This window comes from Misgurnus anguillicaudatus, unplaced genomic scaffold (assembly GCF_027580225.2).
Source record: "Misgurnus anguillicaudatus unplaced genomic scaffold, ASM2758022v2 HiC_scaffold_32, whole genome shotgun sequence".
Taxonomy (NCBI): Eukaryota; Metazoa; Chordata; class Actinopteri; order Cypriniformes; family Cobitidae; genus Misgurnus; species Misgurnus anguillicaudatus.
The window spans coordinates 1,569,160-1,594,486 of NW_027395282.1; the positions used below are offsets into that span (position 1 = coordinate 1,569,160).

Consider the following 25,327-nt stretch of genomic DNA (forward strand, 5'->3'; position numbering starts at 1 on the left):
TACCCCATTGGCGTTTTTTTTTTTTTTTTGCTTGTTTCATGCACAAAATCATTTAAATTTGATATTTTGGGGTCATTTTGCTCATCACGAAAAAGCTTCTTAATTTAAGAATTTGTAGATATTTTTACTGAAAACAAGATGAAAATACTAAGAACATTTTTTCTTGAAAATATTTTTTTGCAGTGTAAACAGCTGAAGAGTTCAGTTGTCTTACATGTTTAAATGAGCATTTCTTAATGGATTCTGCGAACAAAGCGGCATTTCTGAATGACCTGAGGCCGGGATTAAGCGAAATTGAAGTGAAAGTATCTGATTAACATATAATACATGCAGAGAACATTGGGTTAATATCATCTCATTTTTGTCGGCTTTTGCATCTGAGCTCTTCAAATGCAGGATTTCCCGCAGCACTTTTCAGTTCGGGTGGCCCACCTAAGCTGGGAAACCCTACCACCTTAACTAGGTCGTCCAAAAACAAAATTTCACTGCACAAAAGGCCATCAACTGCATCTCGGGGAATAGCGTGGACGCACTTCACACCGCGAGCGGGCACGCGCACCACATGGCCGAAATGAGAGAAAGACATGGTCCGTCATTGTCTGGAGGATAACTAGCCAGTTGATGAAACATTTAATTCATTAATAATCTAGTATGTGCTCATTTTCTGTCATAGTTTCTTTAAAATTTAGTTTTATTTGAGTGTTTTAAATAAAAATATTTTCATCATGACGCATACGCCCCGCCCCTTTGATTGCCATGCCCCCGGCCCCGCTCACCCGCACAACCCTACCACCTTAACTAACAAATTTTCTGCGGGAAACCCTAAAATGTATTGGCATTCACATGAACAAAGATTAATAAATGTTTGGTCCTTGTTATTTCATTTACTAACTAATGTTAACAAATACAATCTTACTGTAAAGTGTTACTGCAAATGATTTTCAAGATCACGTTAAAGCAAAGGTTATTCTTGGGTAAAAATGAAGTATGCTTGAATGTAAAAGAAATATACTTACAGTAAATACTAGAAAGTGCATTTTTGTGTATGCTAGAAATATATACTAGATAAATATAGTATTTCTGTAGTACTTATTTGCACTTAAAAGTATACTAAATACCAGTAATGTAATACTTCAACACATTTGTAGCGTATTGAAATAAATTATGCCTTAAAATAGCACACTTGTTATAATTTTTCTATATTAAATACGAAATTGGTACATTGTATATTTTGCATAAATGCAAAATGTCGGCTGGTTCATGAATCATTTAGATGAACTGTGCACTTAAATCACAGCCGTTGATGACAAGTACACATGCAAATTAAAATCCTCAATAAATGAGAGGTTTTTGGGAACTAACCATCATGTTGAGAACAGGAGGTCATGGGGAGCTAAATGATATATAGTCTAGAATATATAGTACAGTTACACACTTCATCCTACATTATTAACAATATTCTGGGCTTATTTACAGCGTAAATCATGTAGTTAGTTATATATATCAACTTAATTTGCATATTGGCATAGGGTGAAACTAAAAGACCACTTTTAAGTCGTTAAATGCGGCAACAATGTTCTAGCAAGTGCTTAATATGCACGGCGTCAACTGTTTCCCCTGAAGCAACATCCCACTTGCACAGCAGGGACTCGCTGGATTCATATGTTGAGCTTAGAGATTTGTTATTCTTTGACCACACTGCCATCTAGTGTTTATTACAAGCATCATCACGGTTAGTAGGCCTTATTTAACTTTTTATGTGAGGGATGCGGTTGCCTGGTTACCACTTTAACCTTCACAACTTCTTTTGAGATGGAAAGGTAACTATGGACACAAGTATTGATTTTACAGTAATTCACATCTACATTGCAAAAAATGACTCTTTTACACTCTAAAAATGGCTGGGTTATTTTTGACCCATAATGGGTAAATATTGGACAGAACACGTGCTGGGTTAAAAATTACCCCATGCTGGGTTAAAAAATTACCCAATATTGGGTTGTTGTTATGCAACCATGGGGTATAATAACCCAGCAGTTCGGTTAAAATAACCCAGCATTGGGTCAATTTTTAACCCAGCATGTGTTCTGTCCAATATTTACCCATTATGGGTCAAAAATAACCCAGCCATTTTTAGAGTGTACTTAGTATTTTTGTCTTGTTTAAAGTACAAATATACAAATTCTTTAAATCAAGATTTTCTTGATGTGCAAAATGATCCAAAAAAAATAAATCTAGTTCTTAGACAAAACATATAACATTTAAGTGAATTTGTGCTTAAAACAAGCAAAAAATAAATAAATAAATAGTTATCTGCCAATGGGGTAAGAAAATAAATCTTGAAATAAGTTTACTTTTTTCCTTCAACATTTCATTAAAGAAAAATTCCCTCAACCCAGATCTTTGGCAGATATTTTTGCTTGTTTTAAGCACAAATTCACTTATATTGTATATTTTTATTTGTCTAAAAACTAGGCGTATTTTCTTTTTTTCAGTAGAAATATCTAAAACATTTTAAATCAAGAAAATAAGTCTAGACAAATAAAAATATACAATTTACGTGAATTTGTGCTTAAAACAAGCAAAATATCTGGGATGAGGGAATTATTTTTTCTTTAATGAAATGTTGAAGAAAAAAGTAAACTTATTTCAAGATTTTTTCTTACCCCATTGGCAGATTATTATTATTTATTTATTTTTAATTAACTTTTTTTTGCTTGTTTTAAGGACAAATTCACTTAAATTGTTTATTTTTATTTGCCTAAAAACTAGACTTATTTACTTTTTTTCAGTAGAAATTTCTAAAAAAAATGTAAATCAACAATATAAGTCTTGTTTTCAGACAAATAAAATTATACAATTTAAGTGAATTTGTGCTTAAAATAAGCAAAAAATAAAAAATACAATTAAAAAATAATATTAATCTGCCAATGGGGTAAGAAAAAAAACTTGAAATAAGTTAACTTTTTTCTTCAACACCTCATTAAAGAAAAATTCTCTCACCCCAGATACTTGGCAGATATTTTTGCTAGTTTTAAGCATAAATTCACTTAAATTGTATATTTTTATTTGTCTAAAAACTAGACTTATTTTCTTGTTTTCAGTAGAAATACCTAAAAAAATTTAAATCAAGAAAATACGTCTTTTTAGACAAATAAAAATATACAATCTAAGTGAATTTGTGCTTAAAACAAAAATATCTGGGGTGAGGGAATTTTTCTTTAATGAAGTGCTGAAGAAAAAAATAAACTTATTTCAAGATTTATTTTCTTACCCCATTGGCAATTATTTATTTGTTTTGCTTGTTTTAAGCACACATTCACATAAATTGTTTCTTTTTATTTGCCTAAAAACTAGACTTATTTTCTTGATTTAAGAATTTTTTGATATTTCTACTGCAAACAAGACAAAAATACTAGATAAGAAGTCATTTTTGCAGTGTATTGGTCATTCACACTTATCATGATGTGTATTGACACTTTTCACATTAAAAAAATGAAAAAATGAAACTGCAAAAAATGATTTTCAAGAAAAAAAAATTTTTTGTCTTGTTTTCAGTAAAAATATCTAAAAATTCTTAAATTAAGATGCTTTTCATTGATGAGCAAAATGACCCACGAAAATAAGTCTAGTTTTTAGACCAAAAATATAAAATTTAAGTGATTTTGTGCATAAAACAAGCAAAAAAATTATAATCTGCCAATGGGGTAAGCTAATGTTTCTAGAATTTTTCTTGAATTTAGTGCTTAAGAAAAATGTTCAAGATTTTTTGCTTAGTCTATTGGCAGATTTTTTTGCTCGTTTTATCCACAAAATCACTTAAATTTGATATTTTTGGTCTAAAAACTAGACTTATTTTCCCATGTCATTTTGCTCATCAAGAAAAAGCATCTTAATTTAAGAATTTTTAGATATTTTTACTGAAAACAAGACAAAAATACTAAGAATTTTGTTTTTCTTGAACATAATTTTTTGCCGTGTTTAAAGTGAGACTTTGGCAAATAAGGACTAGTAGGTGAGATTAAATACAAGAACATGAATTGTTTACTTACATTTCTGTGTCATACATAGTTGGCATACAGACAGAAAAAAGACTTTCCTAGAAAATAGTTTTACAAAAAAAGGAGTGATAAAAGAGTATCTAATAAAAGAATGCAATAAAAACAACAGAAAATGACCGTTCAGTGCAATGGTTGTAGTGTTGGCGAGTCGGCTTTTAAAACACCAATAACTAAAATCTTAAATAACACTGGATTTGAGCTTAGAAAATTTGAAATCACTGGACGTTTTTTAACTCGTACAATCGTTTAAAATGCGCATTGGCTCAAATAACTAGGATACAAGAGGGCAAAAACCAATAAGGCATAATAAAAAGACAAACGTGTGCACAAAGTCCATAGTGTTTGTTTACAAACATTAGTGTGTTTGGATTGGTACAGTACATTTTACAGTAAGACACATGTGGTGGTCACATGATCTTTCTGTTAACACTGCATGTGATAAAACTGCAATGGGCTCAAAAACAGTCGATGTGAGGAGACCTGATTTGTCGCATGAGAGGTAGATGGCATAAGTTAATGCCTGACCACCATACCGTGTATTACTTAAAGTAAAACCAAACCTTTACCCAGTTATTGTAAACATACAAGTGGATAGGGAAGAATGTGTTTTAAAGTTATAAGCAAATTATAGCAAATGCAGGTCTATGGGACTCATTTATGACACAAAGTCAGAACTAAATAGATAATTTGTGAAACTAGCCATTGCACTGAATTAGTGACACTTTACTAACGGTTATTTGTTCTGCTTGTTTCATAAGTGAGGACCAATATGTTTTATACACATTACAGTAAATCACCCGAAAGAAACTTCAGTAATTTGCCGTGCATGCAACGTTATAAACCATTTTAAATAGGACAATGACCATTTCGAATACTGTTTAGTCAAAACGAACACAAAACTCGCTGGTATGTAAATGGGGATGTTACGATCCACGTTCAACTTTTTAAAAACACAGCGAAATGCATGGATTTAAAAACATAGGTTCACATAAAACCAACAAGTGTAATATCTGTATGTGGAAATGAAGGTGAAGAGTATCTGGACTTTCCATTGAAGTGTTAAGTTGAGTCTCTAACGACCACTATGACCAGATGCTCTTCCTCAAGTTTTCCAAGAGTTTTTAAAGCAGTCTGAAGATACTGCTGCGAGAAGTCACAGGGTGGAAAAGCATACAACATGCCCCCCATCTCCCTATCTTTGGGGCCACCAAGGGGCAGACCGATGACCCCAGCCGCCTGTTTGTTCCTGAGATAAGTCACCAGGTTTCTGAGAAGGCGCTGCTGAAGGCCCGGTTCTGGAGGCGGGGCTTCGCGGTCCACGGGGCCTTGAACTGCGAGGAGCACGGCGTAACCGTCCGGGCTGCCTAGTTTGATGCGACGCGTCACCTCGTCCAGTTTGGGCTGATCCAGCCTCAGCCTCTGAGCAATTTTGAGCTGGGTGATCTTGGCACCGCCTGCATGATTGTCCCGCATGAGGGTGTAAAAAAAGTTTGCGCCTCCTTCTAACATGTGCATGTTTGTGGGGAAGCAACTGTTTTTAAGGACGAGAGAACCGTGCCAGACACGGCTCAGAGTCTGTGCATATTCGGAGAGCGTGCTTGGCTTTTTGGAGTCCGTTTTTGACTTGTCCGTCTGCGAGTCGGGGTCGCTCTCGCCTTTGCGGTGGTTGCGATTGTGCTCGCCGTCCTTTTTTGAATGCGAGGATTCATCGAGCGGAGCGCGTTCGTCGCTGGAGTGTCTGCTTATATCGGGAGTGTGATTGAGGGGTTCGGAGGTGGAGTCCGGTAGCCGACCACGGCTCCGATCTGGGCTGTCTTCCGGGGTGCAAGGGGCTCCTCCACGAATTTTTGACCTTCCACGCTCCTCTGTGGACCGCTCGACGGGGCTGAGGCTTCTCCGTTTGCGCCGCTCCTCCCAGCTTTTTCCTTGTCTGCGATCCAATTCTCGTTCTTTTATCCAACGTTCCCTGCTGCGGCTACGACTGCGGCTGCGCTGTCTCGCTCTCCCAAACGCATCAGGGTTCACACTGCGCTCCAGCCCTTTCAGCGGACTCCATTCACGGTCCGAAAGGCGATCTCTTTCTCGCTCCGCGAACAAAGGATGGGAAGGTGAGCGAGCTCTCGCCCTCAGTTCTCTTTCGAGGCTACGGTGACGTCCGTAACCATCAGGCAGAAGGTCATAATGTGAAGGGAGGGGAAGGGGAGGCTGGTACTGCTGAGGGTACGCCCTGGTCTCCTCTTCTTTAGCAAAATCCACACGTAGTCTGCGGTTCGGACCGCCCAGAGGGAAGCCACGCATCTGCGCACAAGCGGCCTGAGCAGCATCCAGGCTCTCATAATGAATGTATGCAAAATTATCTCCTTTTACGTAGTCTATGGTGCGAATACTTCCAAAGCGGTCGAATTCACGGGCTAAAGTGGCCAGCGATGTATTCGCGCCGAGTCCACCCACCCACAGGCGAGTCGTTGGATTGGCTTTCCCATAGCCGATTTTTATCGGATTTCCGTTAATCATTCGTCCCTGCATAGCCACTTTGGCTCGATGAGCCATATCCAAATTCTGAAATTTGAGAAAAGCGTAAGCGCCCCCCTGTCCACGGGCTGGGCGCTTGATGACGACCTCTTCGATAATCCCATATTTTTCGAACCCCTGCCGTAGTTCCACCTCAGAAATGTTATGATCCAAATTGCCGATGAATAAATTCCTAGTCGCTCTCTGATCATCCTCTGGTTTCAAGTCATCCTCAGGTAACTGATAAGCGTACATGCGACTCCTCTCATCCAAGGCGCTATAATAGTCCAAAACACGTTCCCGGCTGAGTCCAATACCTTCGACGTAATGTCTGGCTCTCGCATCCCTTGTAAGTGCACTGCCACCAGCACCTGGGGAAAGGGATCTCTGCCTGTACGTGTAGGCAGCACTGTGCACGGACGCGTAACTGACGTCAGGAGGCGTGCAACTGCGTCGCCGCATGTACATGGGTTCAACTTTTAACGGACGATCGTAAAGCACCAACCTTGTTTTGGAGTGCCGCGCTTCCCGCGCGTTTTCCGTGTGCCGGAAGTTAACGTAGGCGATCCGGCCCAGTTCCGGCGTGTGAGAAAGCTTTACGCTAACATCCCCAAACTTTTTAAACTCGTGAAACAGTCCGTCCTCGACATGCTCGTCAGAAATCTGCGAGCCGAGGTTGCTGATCAATAGTGTCTTGTATTCAAGTCGTGTAGCCGCCATGTCTGCGGATGGGGTCTTACCTGCGGTTCGGACCGGGGCTCGACCCAGTAGACCCAGCTCACGGTGATGGAGGCTCTCGCGCTCTTCGCGCACCCGCGATTTTTCCCGCTCTCGGCTGCGGCTTCGCTTGTGGTAACTTCGGGTCTCGGCGAGCAGCAGCGCGAGTGGCGCGCTGGGCTCGCGCTCTCTGTCCCGCTCGCGGGCGCGTTTGGAGAGCGCCCTGGACGGACTCGCGTCGCGTTCGGCCTGCCTCTTCATTTTACAGTGATGCTCCTCAGCGCAAAAACACAAAATCAGCTCCGAGGTGAGATCTCACGGCTCCGAGAAACGGTGCACATTCGTGATGGGACTTTTAGCTACCGCGTGCACGAAAAACAGACGGCGGGTTTTAATTTTTGCGCTTAAAAATAAAGCAACAAACATTAGCGTCTCTTCTTCTGCATCTATTCCGCCATCTTGGACAAAAGGAATGTGCGCGCGCCCGCGAGAGGGAGGAGCCGTCAGTGACGTCAGCGCTGATCGCGTGACGCCGTGGGAATTACGAAAAAAAGTATTTTTCTCTAAAAATAACACTTTGAGGGCGCAAATTATAAAATGTTTGTTTATATTTGTAAAAATATAAAGCTGTTTTAAATTAAAGAGTGAAGAAAACACAATAGCTTCTGTATTTTATGACTACTATTGTGTTTAAATTTACAGTATGCAACAATAAAAGCTTTTAACAGAACCATGCTAAATGACGCATGTCATGTTAAAGAAATATGGTTGGTTATAATATGTACAAATTTGACTTAGAAATAAAACATGGTTTGAAATTTAGGTTTTTGTTCACAAAAATGTACAAACATGCATAAAGTCTAAATAAATGACGACATTTTTTTTCTTTTATTGAAAAAGATGGTATAACGATATCAAACACATTTTACAGCAAATCCTTTCAAACTGACCAACACATTTTGAAGGCAAGACTCTCTGCTTCTATTTTATATAATATAATAATATAACTAAGAAAGCCCATCCCCTCAGAAAAAAGGAAAACCTATTTATATATTTGAACTATGCAAAGTGTGTCAAAATATACCATAACATTAGGTGGTGGATCTTAGTCAAGGTTGTCATAAATGAAAAGTTGAATTTGTATGGGAATGTGTGCACTTAAATTCTTGACGTTTACACCAGGAGAACATGGTAAAGTGACAGCACAATGCAAACCACCAGTGTTAGGTGGTCAGGTAGTCATATAGTCCACCCTAAATGCCTTTGGCCGCTGCCTGAGTCCCATAATTCCATGCGAAGTTACAGATCTGTCCTTGCCTTGGCTGCGTTTGGTGCATATTTGGGCATGAGTTCATTGATCTTGCGGATAAAGTCGGATTTCTCCACGCATCCCTTGCAGGACTCGCCCCACTCCTCCAAAATTTTCTTTAGATCTTTCACTTTCAGCTTCTTCAGGTCGACTGTGCTCAAGTCAACTTGTTTATCTATGGGAAAGAGAAATGTGTTTTAATGTCAATTTTCACATGACCCGTGTGTCTAATATGGTTAAGTGAACTCGGGTAATTTTTATTATGCAAGTTCATAAATATACATCCTTCTGACTAATAACACAAAAATTTGCATAATTAAAAGGGGAGTTAGTTTTAGTGATCCGTTTTCCCTAAATAAATCTAAAAACATTTTAATAAAAATCTTGCTGTTGTTTTGTAAAAAAAGTGTAAAATGTTTGGTAGTGTTTTTGTAAGGGCGCCACCTGGTGGATAATAGCGTAAATACGGATTGCCGTAAAAACTCGTAATTGGCAGGGAAGCGTTTTCTCTTAATCGATGAGTTAACTTGTCAATGGCGGGGAAAGAGTAAAAAAAAACAGTAAACCAGTAAAAAATGTGTTTCATTTGTTCTTTTTTTATCACCTCTCAAATATGGGTAGGTTTCTTCAAAAATACAAATTTTCTGTAAAAAGCTGAAATAATTGCATTTTTGTAAAGGAATTTTGTCAAAAATCCGATTCAGAACTAAGATCAAAGCATACACAGAGTTTAGAATTAGTTGACGCGTCAGTTTTTTATAATCTGGGTAAGAGCGCCATCTATTGGATAATAGCAGAATTATAGATTTAAGTAAAAACTCATCAGGGAAGAGTCATTGGCAGGGAAATGTTTTATTTTTATTGATGAGATAACTTGTCAGTGGCAGGGAAAGAGTTAATATACACCTGAAAACCATTGTCTTCCATATACAGGTTAGACAGCGATGATGCATAAACTTTAAATTTCAACTTACCGTATTTTAATTCACAGATTTGACTGTCTTTCTTTTTCAGTTTTTCACAGATCTTTTCCACTGGCACATGATAACTCATCGGTTTGGAAACTTCATTGATTATTTTTGTAGCTGCATCACTTGTTGCACCTATATAATAACACTTTATACAAACAAAAACAAAGCAATGCATAAATAAACAGAAATACCTTTATATACAAAATACTTAATACACACAGACACACACTTACAAAGCGGTTTTCTTTCCCCTTGGCTTCTTTGCAAGCTTTCAGAATTTCTTTTTCAATGGTGTCGCTGTCAAATTTAACATCATTGTCTTCTAGTGACTGACGAAACCGGTCCAGAAATCCCACACAAACTGGAATATAAAAACATTAACAAAAATGTAGCTAGTTCTTATAGGATTTAATAATATTTCAAACAAAACATAACCAGACCTAGAAGAGACATGCATCACTCCAGTATAAACACAAAATGATTTATTATAATTTCTGTATGTTATATAATCTGTTTCAGTGGTTATTTTAACAGGTGTGTCATGTCACACATATATATTATCATCATTATGTGTTAATCTAACATACAGTTACATTATGCATCCTAGTAAGTTAGCAATGCCTAAATAAGGATCTATAGACAAGACGTTTTCACTGAATAAATTAAATGTTTATGCAAAGTTTTGACCAAATAGGCCAAATATACAAAATGACAAATACATCATCTTTAAATGTAACAGTATGGTATAATTGAACAAATAAACATTATCCAGTTATAATCTATATAATTTATGCATTATTAAATACACGCAGGCACACGTTTAAACCACGTTGAAACAAACTCACCTTCACATTCACCATCTTTCAAAGCATCAATATAGCTCGGCACGAGCGCCAGGGCCAGCGCCACAGAAAGTCCACTGAAATATAACATCATCAAAGCAAATAAATGCGTCTAACTACTTTAATATCTGATGGAAAAAGTGTCTGTCGTATCATTAAAGATACCGGTTTTGATGGCAGGCAACGTACTTGTTCAACACCGCTTCCTGAAGTAAAGACCCGCCCACTCTCACATCCGATTGGTTAATGTTACACTCCTCGCGATCCTATTGGCTGACTCATGACGTCGCAACACGCACCGCCGCCTGATTGGATGTGTACTATTCGTTCAGGAGTGAGTCCAGTTGGCGGCCTGTGATTGGTTTCGAGGGTTTACGCGGTTTGATGACGTGACGTCGGAAACAAGCGTCTTTGTAGTTTACAGAACTGAATAAAAAAATAGAAGTTTACTGAACGGCACCCAATAATTATTTGTAACCCCTTATATTATCAATATTTTATTTAAAGTTTATTATTTATTTACGTTTCTCTTTATTTATATTTGTTTAATTCTTTACACTTCTTTGTATTTCCATATTTGAACTGTGTCTGATGACGTTGCAGTGTTTCTGCTTTTGACAATTATAGTTTTTTTTCTATTGCAGGCCTGTTTTTGTATGTACATTTGTTGTACATCTGGCTCTCTAATAAAAAATAAAATAAAACAAAAAGTTTGTTGAATCTTTGAATCTCTGGTGAATATTCTGTTGGGACATTGTGCTTTCCTTTCAGCTTTAAAATAATAATAATAGATTAACTGTTTCACTATTCCAGCGCGACATTGTCCCATAATTCTTCTATTTATGATCAACATTTCATGTATATCTTTCCTTCTGGTTATTCTGTTTTGTATCTTTTTTATGATTTGTCATTATTTGTTACCTGTCCACTGCAAAAATGATTTTCAAGAGAAATTTTCTTAGTATTTTTGTCTTGTTTTCAGTAAAAATATCTAAAAATTCTTAAATTAAGATGCTTTTTTTTGATGAGCAAAAGTTTTTAGACCAAAAATATCAAATTTAAGTGATTTTGTGCATAAAACAAGCAAAAAAAAAAAAACAATTTTCATAAACAAGAATCAAAAAACATTTGCTTACCCCATTGGCAGATTTTTTTGTTGTTGCTTGTTTTATGCACGAAATCACTTAAATTTGATATTTTTGGTCTAAAACTATAGACTTATTTTCTTGGGTCGTTTTGCTCATCAATGAAAAGCATCTTAATTTAAGAATTTTTAGATATTTTTACTGAAAACAAGACAAAAATAAGATTTTCCTTGAAAATTATTTTTTGCAGTGTAGGCTACATTGTTTTGAACATCAAACTATAAATAAAAGAAAAACGTTTACTGAATGGCATATCTTTAGGGTTGTTCAACTTCATGCTGCGCCGCACCTACAGGTGGATGACGTCAAAGTACCGTGAGAGCGATTTGAAAGCAGACTCATTCGTATGATATCTCGGATCCTCTTGCGGTACTTTGACATCATCCACCTGTCAGCTCTTGCAGCGCCGCATGAAGTCGAACAAGCCTAATGGGGCATACACACCAAACACGAGTTCAACGATTACATTCAAAGTCAATGCAAAGACACAAACAGACGCGTCCTCGCATGGGGCGATGCAAGTAACGCAATATGGGCGGGCAATCGCGCAAAAACATGCGCTATTCGCCTCAAACGTGTCTTCGCCCAAGTAAAAAATATTCAACTTGAGCGAAAAATTCGCATGACACAAAGTTAAAGCAACACTAAAGAGTTTTTGCTCTTTGCTCCCCCTACAGGTTAGAAGCGTAATTGTTCATTACCAATGTCGTAAATACTGCAGCATAGCTGGCTCTGATTGGATTGTAGGTCTGCCGTAAAGCAAGTTTTTGTAGTTTTCACTCGAACTACAGGACCACTACCCGACGGTTGTAAACTTCTTTTGTGCGGTTTTGGCCGATAGAAGGCTGCAAAGTGAATGTGAAAGTGCCATTCACCCTGTTTTGAGTGGATGAACGACTAAAACTTTTTTGGAAACGTTATTTAAGGTAAAAAAAACTCTTTGGTGTTGCTTTAAATCCCGTGAGTATTCTAAAGCGAGTAACGCAATGCCCTGCATTTGGTGTGTACGTAGCATTACTGAGCGTTCACACCAGATGCGGTAGAGGCGGCAAAAATGCGCTGCTCGCATATATAGTTAGTATATAGTTGGACGCTTGAAGATTTTAGTTTTCTCGCTTCATTCGCGTGTGAAAGCTGCTCGTGAAATTCTAGTCATTCGACACATTCACGTGGAAATTTGCGTCATGGGAGGGGCTTCTGTTACTCTGCACACTTCCTGTTATCATGTCACAACTAGAGCAAGCTCCTGATTGGTTAACGCGGCACAAATAGCCGCCAAAGTTCAGATTTTTCAACTTGCGGATTTCGGGCAGCAAAAATCAATTTGCGCGGAACACGCCATCCACTTACACGCCGCAGGATGCCTATTTGCATTGACTTAACATGTAAATCACTTGCGCTTGCCGCCTCTTCCGTGTCTGGTGTGAATTCACCATCATTATACATTGACCTAAATTATTTACTTGAAGTATCCCCTGAGATTATAAGTAAATATTTCAATAATTTAATAGCACATTTGCATGTTTAACTTAACAACATTTACATTTTCATCTGTTTTATAGTTATTGTTACCTGTTATTTAAGGGTAATATAATTCAAAACCAAACTAATGCATTAGACAGAGACTCTTAAAGGTGACATATCATGAAAATCTGACTTTTTTCATGTTTAAGTTTTATAATTGCGTCCCCAGTGGTTCTATCAACCTAGAAAAGGTAAAAAAAAATCAACCCAATAACTTAGTTTTGGTAAACCATTTTCTGCAAGCATGTAAAAATAGCTAATTGAAATTTGGCTCCCCTTGTGATGTCAAAAGGGAATAATACCACCCCTTAATCTGCACTATCCAACCAATTGATGTGTATGATATGAAAATGTTATTGTTCTGTAATAAAAAAAAAATCTTTATTGATCTGGTGACATTATTAGCAATGGATGAGAATTTGAGAATGGATGAGAGTTAAGGCCGTAGGGTCATTACTGTAGTAAACCATGATAACCACAAAATAACCATGGTTTTGACAACCATGGTTTTCAAAAACCATAGTTAAACCATGGTTAGTGTAGTAAAAACATGGTTACTATACTTTTATCACAATAAAAGGCACATTTTCGTAAGGGGACCCAATGTGGTCACAAAAGGTCATAATTAGACCATTGAACAAGTGCTTAAATGTTAATCAAAATATGGTACAATTATATTATATTATATTATATTATATTATATTATATTATATTATATTATATTATATTATATTATATTATATTAAGTGTAGCATATGATGCACACAATGACTTTTTTGTCATTGCATCATTGCTTTCTATTTCTACATATCGTATATCGAGTATATCGTTTACGTTTGGAGTAGTATACCCCTTTAAGTGGTCCTGATATTTATATGGCGTAATAAACACATTTCCTTTTGCATACATTGAGATAATTCATTTTATAATATTTTAGTTCATTTTTGTTACAGTAACTGCTGTGGGTTAAACTCGCCACCAGGGCGCGCTGTTACATAAGAAACTACAAACTGTATATTGTTGTATGAACACAGGCCTATACTTGTAAAACACTGCATTAAAACAAACATCCTGAGGTCTGTTTTGCATACAAATAATGTAATATTAATTAATACACGCATGCACAAAAATAACCGTGTACTCCCAAAGAAAATAAAAAACAAGACGATTATCAGTTGATAAAACATTATCTTTAATATTAGGCATTATTAATGAATTACACGTCACATCGGTTAAGTGAGTAGGAAAACATGTGTATTTACATCTAAAATCCACACCACATTTATTCATGCTAGCACAATATATACAGAAAAAATACTTTCAGAATACAAAGGTTTTCATAATTCTGCATGGTAACTTTCTTTAGATTTCGATGCAAAATACACAAAATAACTCGTAGTGATTAGGCCATTGATATTTTTCCTTGTTTGCATTTTTAGTTTTAAAAACACATTTACATCAGAAACAAGGCAGACAATTAATCTCTGTCTATACATGATTTGTCCTTCTTGACCATATAAATACAAAGCTTTTGAAGGATTATGTACACAAAATAAAGCCAGACAATGTGCGGTACAAACTGTAATGCAGGTCAGAATGTTTAGTACCCCACTTTACTCAGTTTATCCTATGTACAAAAAATTTCCAGTGTTATAACTTTGCACGCCCGTATCATCATCATCATATAACTTGACACATCCTACAACATCGTTCAGTGTTCTCAGCAAAATACAGAAGAAAAAATATTTCATTAGCAAATCACACCTAATGCTGTATATATATGAACAAAGTATTGATTGAATACTGTAGATGCGTATTAGGGCAACCTTGTAATGTAAAAAATAAAATGTCACCCTCAATCCGAAAGCCCGTATCCAAAACTTCAGCTTGCTTCCACTGAGATATCAAACATGTAAAATATGTACAGTCATTTTTACACGGTGTTTTGTGCCGAACGAGTAAGCTTCATTTAAAGCAATGAATTGTGAATATATGCATTGTTTTTGGATATTAGGAATTATGAGTACAAGCCACATAGTATCCATCGGTTAATATTTACATGCAAAATGTGCTTAAAACAATAAATATTAATGCTTTCTAGTTATGCAGTGCTGATATGCACAGAACGGGCCCATTTCATATATATTTTAGCAGTTCACACTCTTTCCTATATCACACCATCTTTGCATAGATTGCATTTCCATCCCTGATGACTCGATATTTAACGGATATAGAAAATATTTCTAATAAAATGATTGGAGGTTAAAACTATTACTCATGTTTGTTTTTGAAGACATGAATGCAATATTTTCCTAAAAAATGTCCCTTAGATCATTAAAACGGAGATATAAGATTAGCTTATGTAAGAGATTTGTATATTGTGTGATGAATATGAAGTTCCCACGTTTACAAAAGACCCTCTGTCAAAACATTCACTTGTATTGACTTTGCTTGGCCATACAGTAAGAGGTAATGAACTGTGGCCTATTAGGTAACATGCACTTCTCGTATATATGTGATCCTGTCTGTGAAATCCAGACTATGGTATAATAATCTAATATTATATTAAATGTGCAGTGTGTAATTTTTAGAATGATCTCTTGACAGAAATGCAAATAATATACAAAACTATATTATCAGGGGTGTATAAAGACCTTTTTATAATGAACCGTTATGTTTTTATTACCTTAGAATGAGACCTTTTTATCTACATACACAGAGGGTCCCCTTATGTGGAAGTCGCATTTTTGTGCCGCCATGTTTCTACAGAAGCCCTTAACGGACAAACTGTTTTTACTAAGTTGTCTCCGATGATGACATGTTTTTCTGGTGGCGGCTACCGTAGCTTCTCTATGCGTTTCAAAACAAGGGGTGAGCAGTGGACTGAGCCGTTGGTTGCAATTCGCAACCTCACCACTAGAATTCGCTAAAATGTACACACTGCACCTTTAAATAATATATGATATAATATTAAAGATATCAAGGTAACATTTTTACACAACATTATATAAGATGATTTTATGTACAAAAGAGTAAATCGTAAAAATGACTTCACCTGGGTTTCCACAGGCAGGGTCACATATCTCTCAATGACGCGTACTGTCTTCATATTACAAAAGCATACATAAACAATCCTTAAATCTCCTAAACACTTGCCATTTCCCTTTAATAATCTTCAAGTATGGGATTTCATACAATGAGCATACCCTAAATCAAATTATACATAAACCATAAACAATGTAGGTAAAAATGGCAATAAAAATGACAGTGCATAAAAATACACAACAGTATCCAGACTAAAAGCAAAAATGTGGCACAATCACAATCTGATGTTTAATATACAGCTATATAGAGCAGAATTGTGAGCCAGTACACTGTCTAAAAAAAAGTAAAAATATGAACCTCTCGCTGTCATTGGGGCATTACCCTTTCAAAACATCACTGAGTGTATACAAAATGTATACATAATGATACATATTAGGACCTTATAAAAGGATACTGTCCCATTGAAAGCTACGGTACATCCATTTTTCAAACAGCGCAGTCCACAAAAAAATCTATTCCGGTCTCAATATCACCCAACATCTAACATACGAACAGTCATTTGACATAAAATGTGAGTTAATGATGTCTAGATATACAAGCAACGTCTCTAGAAGACCTTCCTGGGCACGAGTGTAGAGAACATGCACAACTGTACAAAAATTAGCTTTTTAAATAACACATACTTTCAAGTTATCAGAAATGAATACACAGACACTATCAGGTATCGAAAGTGCGAATCCATCAGCAGCCGTAGGACTTCAAGTCCCTAAACATCACACGCACACTTTTTCACTTCCCTAAACTTAATATAATCTTTCATAGCGATGTTTATTATATAATCTTAGAAATATTCATTAAATTTTACTATACAATTATATTAAAGTCTTGGAATTTTTTATTATTTTATAACAGCTCTATCTAAAAATATATACTTCATTACGAAACCGTCAACTCAAAAGAACGAAAATCAGATCCCAAAGAAACCAGCTGAGACCAAAAGCTGCTTTACCGTAAGGAGACATCAGTGAAATGGCTTTGATATAACAGCTCTTTGACTGTCGCGTTATTAGCGTAACGGAATTGTAATGTTGAAAGCGGCTGATTTGCTTTCGCAGCCCGACAATACTGTGGGTGTGTAATGAGGCTTTACGGAGATTGTAAAAGCCTCTTACTGTCAAATAAGTGTGCGGCTTCTGTTAGGAGAAGCTTCTCGCAAACATGCAGGAGGTAGCAGTCGATCTGCTAAGTGTTTTTAGGCTTGTAATGAAGTGTCGGCATGTTATATCAACCGCTGTGTTAATAAAAAAGGCGCTTGCATTCAATTCAGAGAGCAAATAAACACAATGAGAAGAATCTAATCATGTGTTGGTAACTTGATGCCCTATTTCCCAGCAAGCAATAGCCATCTAGGTTAACTATAGACTAGAAATATAGTCTGGCTATGAGTTACCCACTTCTAGCCAAAATTACTTGCGAGATGTATGATTTTTAATCATGTAAGCCAACAGGGAGTTTAGTTTCATTTATTTATTTATTTTGCGCTACGGTTAGACGTCTATTAAATTTTCACTGACAGCCCAAATGTTGCCTTGTTTTAGCCTAGACCTCTGGGCTGTGTTTGGACGGCTATTAGACATCTTTTAAATGCAATATTGATTGCTGGAAAGTCCAAAAGTTAATAAAAAAATGAAGAGCTCAGATGCAAAACCCTCTAAGTTTTCTTGTAAATAAGCACTTTTTCAGATTCTGAACTCTTTCTCCGCCATTGACGAGTCAACTCATCAATTAAGACAAAATGCTCCCCTGCCAATGACGAGTTTTTCCGGCAATCCGTATTTCTGTTATTATCCACGAGGTGGCACTCTTAACCAACTAATAAAACCCAGAAGTTCAAACAGTTCAAACTACATGTATGTTTTGAGGATCGCTCTGAATCTGATCTCTATCAAAAGTCTTATTGACGGAGGCTTTTGCATCTGAGTTCCTCATGCTGTATTTCAATAACTAATAAAGTTTTTGGTGGCCTAGGGTTAAGTGCTAAAGCGTAACCCAACCAGAACCAGAAGTTTTTCCTGGCAAGGTTGACAACACTATTGTTTGAGTGACACAACTATTAAAACGATTGTAAAACTTAAAAATAGATAAATATTGGATCAGGTACACTGGGTGACCCAGATTAACTTGCGTCCTTATAAACCATGTGATCATTGTGCTTCCTGTACCATCTGTAGATCTCTTTCCATGCCATCACATGTCTGAGTTATCAAGAGCACTGGTCTGGGGGCAATAAGCACTCAATAAGCGCGAAACAAAAATCTCACTAGTGTTTGGAAGCTCAGCAACATGGCAAGCACTTTTGCAAGCGTTTAAAAGACCTACAGTATGGGAAGTAGAGGGGACCAATCATTGCTTTGGGGAGTCAACATCCCAGTCCAAGCAGAACCTTTTTCTTCCTCTATTCTTCGCTAATACCGTGTTCCCAAGCCACTTTAGCTTGTTCATCCTTGTTGGTGAGCAGAGGCTGGGAGATCTTTCGTGCCATGGGTCTTGGTACCGGCCTCAGGTCCTCTTCAGGAATGCAACCTTCCCTAAGGTAGGGTTTAGGCGGCAGAGCGGGAGGAGGCTCGTGGTGATGATAATGGGGGTGGGTGACGTGAATTGCAAGTGGGTGATGGTGAAGAATGTGCATGTGATGGTGACCATCGGGGGGTATCCCCGGGGTTACGCCCAGTGGGGCCGAGTGACTACGGCACGGAGCGGGCTTGAGCGGGTCAAGGACTTCGGGCTCGGAGACGCTGTAGCGCACGGGGAGGTACGGGCTGTCGGCTTCCTCCGTGTCCGTGGTCCAGGCCTGGCTGCTCGGCATCGAGTCCAGGGTGTCGGCTCGTGCCGTAGGCTCAGAGGAGGACTGGGCGAAGTTGCTTTCGCTCAGGGAGGAGACGCCGCTGCTGGCGCTGCCGGATAGGGTGGAGTTACTGCCATCCAGGCCTGATTGTGGACTGGTGGGTGAGGCAGGTATAGGGTGAAGGGGAGACTGGAGAAGATAGGAAGAAGTAGATGTTTGTTATTTACATTACATCACGCTAAAACCTTACTTGTAGATACTGATTCAGCCCTCCTATCTTGGGTCACGGCAGTAGGCAACAATTCCTTGCCTGTTATCCCTGTACCAGGATTCTGTCTTTTATGCAAATTCAAAGGAGAAGTACAGTACCTATACTTATTATACTTTTACGGTGTATTACAGGTATATAGTGCAAGGTTGAAAGACCTTGAGTAGTTACTTCAGGTACGTTTAATAAGGACCTAAACACTTCCGGAAGACAGACCCTCCAAAACAAAGAAGGATTGACATTGCGTACAGATTGATGCGTTTGGCAGATGCTTTCATCCAAAGTGTCTTAACAAGGTCTACATTTTTATCAACATGTACAGTATGTTCCCTGGGTTGGAACCCATGATCTTTTGCACTGCTTATGCAATATTCTACTACTGAGCTATAAAGGAGCACACGCATGCACACACACACACACACACACACAAAGGAAACAACTACACTATGAACCCAAAACACTTATATACTCAACAATTATATCCAGAACCAGACTCAAGTGCATTTCAGCCCAGGGGGTTTCGATTTGAGAACAGGTGAGGACATCCGAGGACAATGTGACGCAAGACATCTCGGAAGGCTAGTGGGAACATGCACGAATGGACTAAACGGCACAAGACAGATCTAGGCGGAGGGTACCTTTCTTAAGGAGCGCGCAGGGAGAGCTGGAGGGAGTTCGTTGCTCTGGTGGTGGAAGGCATCAAAGTGCATCGAGAAGTGTCCTAAAGGGGAGACACAACACGGGTTGGATAGAGGACACGCCCGCACGTAGACATACACACAAGTGCATGCACACACATTCAGCAAACGCTATGAAGGATCGAACTTAGCAAATGTTCAGAGAAGAATGATGATTTGGGAGGAAACGAGGGGAAATGGGGTCTTGTGGTCTGGATTATGTGATGATGTAGGCGAGAAGCAAAGATTGATGATCGAATGGGGAAAAGAAATGAGGGTAGGCGCTACACTCCTGACACATTGGGGAAAGTTGATATGATGGTCGCTTTAGGGAAATGTACCCCTGTCTGTGAAGTCTAGACCAAAGTCTTATAATCTAATGATGAGCATCAACTTTTTTTATGCACTGATTTCGGTCTTTAACATGTCTTAGTCAATATTAAAGATATCAAGGTTATATTTTTACAGAATGTTCTTTACATTATAATCAAATGACTTTAGTTGGGCTTTCACAGACTGGGTCACATTTATAAAAATTTGTCTGGACAACATGAACAGATTTTGCCTTACTAGCAAGTACATGAACATAAGGCCCGATACAGACACATTGTAACACCTCTTTTTGCACAACATATCACTTCCCCATGATAACCCATAACATTTCATGACATAAAAGGAATTTGTTGTTACCGGGCGGTAGGGTGCGGGGGGGTACGGGCGGTACCATCACACTCCCCACATGAGCAGAGTGGAACGGCAGAGTGTCCCTCGTGCCACTGTCCAAACTCCAGCTGCTGGGTGCAGTCAACACTACCAAAGAAAAAGACCAAGTACCATAACAATCACTACTGACTTACTTGATCTTAACCGGAATTTAAAATGTATCAGGAAGCTCTGCTTAAAATACCACAATGAAATTTGATACTATTTACTCAATCTCTGGGCAAAGAATGTGTCTATAAAAAGGCCATAATAAATGACTTTTCACTGAGTTGACAAATGAGAAAACATTTTTTGTTCAAGAAGCAGACTAGTGAATATGGTACTTAAATGGTTAGTGGCATTACTTAAACGTCTGATTTCGTCTGTGCAGAGGATTGTGGGAGCGATAGTACAGCGGTACAGTTGGTTTAGAGGATCATACACACCCAGTCGTACCTTTATCAGCCACAGAGAGATTAGGGTCACTGCATGGCTTGCAGGGCCCGATGACCTGATGGTACAGAGCCCTCTGGTTACTGGTCGGCTGGAGAGGATAAACCAAAATATAATTATAAAAGTGAAGAATTTGATAATTTCCTGATACAGTTCTGGATTTTTATGTTGTAATAAGCTAGTTTTTGTGGCATACCTGTCCATTTTCAGTGATGTTGGGGTACAAGGCGCTACTGGGACGATCCCTGTGTGGCGGCAGGAGCATCAACATCTCACGGCTGTGTCTGTATCTGTCGGGCAGTGATGGGGAGCCAACTAATAAGAAAAGAAATAAAAATTCACTGGTGTGTTACATGAACCAGATGCTCCCCAAGCAATATTGTGGGTTTTGTAAAGACATGGTTTGCCAAAGCTATAAAAGCGTAATAAAAGCTCTATTGAAGGCAGCCGTGTGCATTTAAGTACTTATGAATGTGTACATATACCGACTGTCGACCCAATAACTTGATGTAAAATGACTGCTCACCTCTGATACTGCTGTGACCTGAATTGATCATCTGAGAAGGAGCTGAATGTGTCGAGCTCAAACTGGATGATGATGGACTGGGCTGAAAATATTACAGAGGGTGAAAAGGTGCTTTAAACCTCGCTTGAGCTCAAACCAATTTTTATGGTTAAATACTGCAAATTCTGGTAAATATAATAGATTGTCTTGTCTGTCAATGTTTGAGTTGTTGCTTAAGTGTTCGGAATGATTTGGTGTGCTACTTTAAGGTACAGTATTATAGCTGGTTGCTAGGGCATTGCTTAAATGTTGCGAAGCAGTGCCTGGAGTGTTAATAGGCCTTTATAATGGTGTTTCGGGTAAGTGCTAAACTGTTTTGTTTGCTAGGTGGTTGCTAGGGTTCATTGTTTGCAATTGTAGCTAGGTGGTTGCTACAGTGTTCTGCTAGTTTGCTAGGGTGTAGCTAGGCTTTTGTATTTGTTTACACTGGTAGCTATGTGGTTGTTAGGTCGTTCTGTTTGTTTTTAATGATAGCTGGGTGTTTGCTACAATGTCCTGTTTGGTTGAAAATGTCTAGCTAAGTGGTTACTAAAATTTATGTTTGTTTGCAATAGTAGCTAGGTGGTTGCTGGGATTTTCTTTTTGCATGTTATAATAGCTAGGAGGTTGCTACAGTGCTCTGATTGGTTGCGATAGTAGCTAAATGGTTGGTAGGGTTTCTTTTTGTTTTCAATGGTAGCTAGGTGGTTGCTAGGATACTCTGTTTGTTTGCAAGTGTAGCTAGGTGATATTTTGGCTGTCCTATTGCAAAGGTGTAGCTAAGTGGTTGCTAGGGTTTTTGTTTGCCATGGTAGCTTGATGGTTGCTATGGTTTTCTGTATTTTTTGTATGTGATAATAGCTAGGTGGTTGCCAGGTCATTCTGTTTGGTCTAATGGACGTAGCTAGGTGGTTGCAAGGCTGTTTTGTTAGGTCTAATGGGTTTAGCTAGGTGGTTGCTAGCCTAATCTGTTTGGTTTCATGTGGGTGTAGCTAGGTGGTTGCTAGACTGTTCTGTTTGGTCTCATGGGTGTAGCTAGGTGGTTGCTAGGCTGTTTTGTTTGGTCTCATATGTGTAGCTAGGTGGTTGCTGGGCTGTTTTGTTTGGTCTTGTGGGTGTAGCTAGGTGGTTGCTAGTCAGTTCTGTTTGGTCACAAGGACGTAGCTAGGTGGTGGCTTGGCTATTCTGTTTTGTCTCGTGGGTGTAGCTAGGTGGTTGCTATGCTGTTTTGCTTGGTCTTGTGGGTGTAGCTAGGTGGCTGCTAGGCTGTTTTGTTTGGTCTTGTGGGTGTAGCTAGGTGGCTGCTAGGCTGTTTTGTTTGGTCTTGTGGGTGTAGCTAGGTTGTGGCTTGGCTATTCTGTTTTGTCTCGTGGATGTAGCTAGGTGGTTGCTATGCTGTTTTGCTTGGTCTTGTGGGTGTAGCTAGGTGGCTGCTAGGCTGTTTTGTTTGGTCTTGTGGGTGTAGCTAGGTGGTTGCTATGCTGTTTTGCTTGGTCTTGTGGGTTTAGCTAGGTGGTTGGTAGGCTGTTTTGTTTGGTCTTGTGGGTGTAGCTAGGTGGCTGCTAGGCTGTTTTGTTTGGTCTTGTGGGTGTAGGTAGGTGGTTGCTAGCCAGTTCTGTTTTGTCACAAGGGGGTAGCTAGGTGGTAACTAGGTTGTTCTGTTTATTTGCAAGGGTGTAGTTTGGTGGTTGCTATGGTGTTCAGTTTGGTTGAAAGGCCGTAGCTGGATGGTTGCCTGGGTCTTCTGCTTGGTTGCACAAGTGTAGGGGTGATTCCAGGGGTGTTCTATTTGGTTGCAAAGGCGTAGTTACTGTAAGTGGTTGCTAGGGCATTCTGTTTCTAGGTGTAGCTACACAAAAGAGTGTAGCTAGGTGGTTGCTTGGGTGTTTGGAGTGTTTTTACACACTGCTATGTGTTTTTTATCTTATTGTGGGAATATGGGGAAATTTACTTAGCCAGTGCCACCATGAAACAATCTGTCTGTTTTGTTTTAGTATAAACATACTTCCCTCAAAAAGTGTCCAAAACCAATAAAATGCTTGTGTTTTTGCGTGTGGCCTTGTGTAGCCCACCTGCATGCGATAGAGATCCTCTGGGTGCTCCATCATGCTGTCCGTCAGGATGAGAAGGTTTCCTGTATCACTGGAGGTGTGAGAGGAAAGAGAAGAAGAGGAGTGGCGGATAGAGCCCAACATATTCAGAGGGCTAGACAGACACATGCAGGGATGGAGTGAAAATACAGAACAGAGGCAAGCAATGCCAGAGGAGGAAGATGAGGTGTTTAAACAGGAATAACATTGTAGTGAAGCATGCAAGGATGTGGAAAGTGATTCATGCCATGATCAACCAAGAGTAAAAAATGTTGAACAAGAGAAAGAGAGATTGTGGTGTGGTAAAACAAACCGCATCCAATAGTGACAGAGGCAGCCATGCGGGTAAGAACAAAATCATTGGGAAAAAATAGATGTAGAAAAAGTAGAAAAATACGAATAGATGCCAAACAGTTGTGAGGAAAAGTGACAACAGAGAGAGATAGATAGATAGAGAGAGACAGAGGAACAAAGAGAGAGAGAGAGACATGAGAAAGATGTGGTGGAGCTGAGGTTTGTGTGTTCAGGGTGGGCGGCATGATCGTGTACGTTTCTTTATGGGGAATACATCGTTCAAAAATGTGAGGAGAAGGAAGGACTATGTCTATGGCTGAAGATCTCTATAACCAAAATACATGTGTGTACATACACAAGCATGAAGACACTACATAAATGTATTACAATACAATAGAAGGCGGATGAACTGCTAAAATGGAAATAAATAATAAATCTAAAGAAAAGCATTGGACTATACTGTATATATGAAGAGTTTGGTTCCAAAACGCGAAAAACGCAATAAAAAAAAGTTACCGCCAAAATCAGTATTGTACAGTCCCTCCAGAAAATCACGATTATGCAATCGCATGATTCAAATACGCCGCATTTTCGTAATATAAATTGCAGAATACGGTGCGCAAAATAAACGGCTCTGGGCATTTGTAAACCACGCCTCAAAAATGAAAAAATAAACATGTGGTTCCCAGACCACATCTCATTCTCTAGAGACTGGTCTGGTGTTAGCCAGGCTATAAGAGTGTCATCTAGTGGATAATAGCAAAATTAAAGATTACCGTAAAAAACCCTGCGTCATTGGTAGGAAAATGTTTTCTCTTAATTGACGAGATAAATAGTCAATGGCGGGGAAAGAGCTAAGACTTATTTTAAGACTACTGTTGCCTTTGTCATTATGTATGTTTTTGTTCATGCATCCAGATTTACTCACCTGTGTCGGTGCATGAGTTTAATACTCTCAGGACTCATTGGACTATGCGTGGCGAGTATACCGCGTGGGGTACTTGCACCTGAACAGGCCGGGCTCAGTTTGTCCAGACCAGGCAGGCCCTGCAGGGCCACATAGAAACACTACTCTGAATATTCACACTGTCTGCACTCAGGCCATCAAATACTGGAAACACACATCTTACAAAACATAAATGTTTGATGCTGGCTATGTGCCGACTGCACAAAACTCTTAAAAGTGAGAAAAGTGATCAAGTTCTCACATGACAAAGACTGCTTCTCATCATCTGGAACTGATCGATGAGTTTCTTGTGAAGGGGACGCATTTCCGGATGCACCAGTTTCTCATGAACAGCCAGACCTACGCCCAGGACGTGAACCTGT

General features: G+C 38.7%; 3 protein-coding genes across 5 annotated transcripts in view; all 3 read right to left on the bottom strand.

Annotated features, from left to right (window-relative positions):
- Nucleotides 1-4,026: 4,026 nt before the first annotated feature.
- On the bottom strand, nt 4,027-7,752 carry LOC129453509 (putative RNA-binding protein 15B). Its single transcript, XM_055217765.2, has one exon. It carries the CDS (start codon nt 7,548-7,550, stop codon nt 5,121-5,123), a length of 2,430 nt encoding a protein of 809 aa, XP_055073740.2. The 5' UTR covers nt 7,551-7,752; the 3' UTR covers nt 4,027-5,120.
- A 402-nt stretch (nt 7,753-8,154) lies between these two features.
- On the bottom strand, nt 8,155-10,632 carry LOC129453510 (mesencephalic astrocyte-derived neurotrophic factor). The gene is made up of 4 exons (XM_055217766.2): nt 10,415-10,632; nt 9,803-9,930; nt 9,573-9,714; nt 8,155-8,773 (listed from the first exon to the last, which is right to left on the bottom strand). Exons 1-4 carry the CDS (start codon nt 10,503-10,505, stop codon nt 8,589-8,591), a joined length of 546 nt encoding a protein of 181 aa, XP_055073741.2. The 5' UTR covers nt 10,506-10,632; the 3' UTR covers nt 8,155-8,588.
- Nucleotides 10,633-14,261: 3,629 nt separating this feature from the next.
- The window catches only part of LOC141363104 (dedicator of cytokinesis protein 3-like), a 200,840-nt gene continuing 189,774 nt past the window's right edge, over nt 14,262-25,327 (bottom strand). The window contains exons 47-55 of one of the 3 annotated variants that reach the window (XM_073865640.1): nt 25,207-25,323; nt 24,927-25,045; nt 23,687-23,819; nt 21,597-21,678; nt 21,267-21,385; nt 21,074-21,161; nt 20,606-20,725; nt 19,877-19,959; nt 14,262-19,159 (exon numbers count right to left, since the gene is read on the bottom strand). In XM_073865640.1, the coding sequence (XP_073721741.1) occupies nt 18,581-19,159; nt 19,877-19,959; nt 20,606-20,725; nt 21,074-21,161; nt 21,267-21,385; nt 21,597-21,678; nt 23,687-23,819; nt 24,927-25,045; nt 25,207-25,323 (1,440 nt within the window). In that variant the 3' untranslated portion in view covers nt 14,262-18,580. Of the gene's footprint in view, nt 19,160-19,876; nt 19,960-20,605; nt 20,726-21,073; nt 21,162-21,266; nt 21,386-21,596; nt 21,679-23,686; nt 23,820-24,926; nt 25,067-25,206; nt 25,324-25,327 lie in introns of all 3 variants that reach the window. The other 2 variants (XM_073865642.1, XM_073865641.1) reach the window with 2 other exon arrangements.

Bases quoted from the DNA above. Each gene is read 5' to 3' on its own strand.
- LOC129453510 (XM_055217766.2), bottom strand. From the start codon at position 10,505: ATGATGTTATATTTCAGTGGACTTTCTGTGGCGCTGGCCCTGGCGCTC. The intron at 9,715-9,802 runs GTAAGTGTGTGT...GTTTGTATAAAG, and splicing joins AGGGGAAAGAAAACCGCTTT to TGTTATTATATAGGTGCAAC. The intron at 8,774-9,572 runs GTAAGTTGAAAT...TCTTTCCCATAG, and splicing joins AATCTGTGAATTAAAATACG to ATAAACAAGTTGACTTGAGC.
- LOC129453509 (XM_055217765.2), bottom strand. From the start codon at position 7,550: ATGAAGAGGCAGGCCGAACGCGACGCGAGTCCGTCCAGGGCGCTCTCC.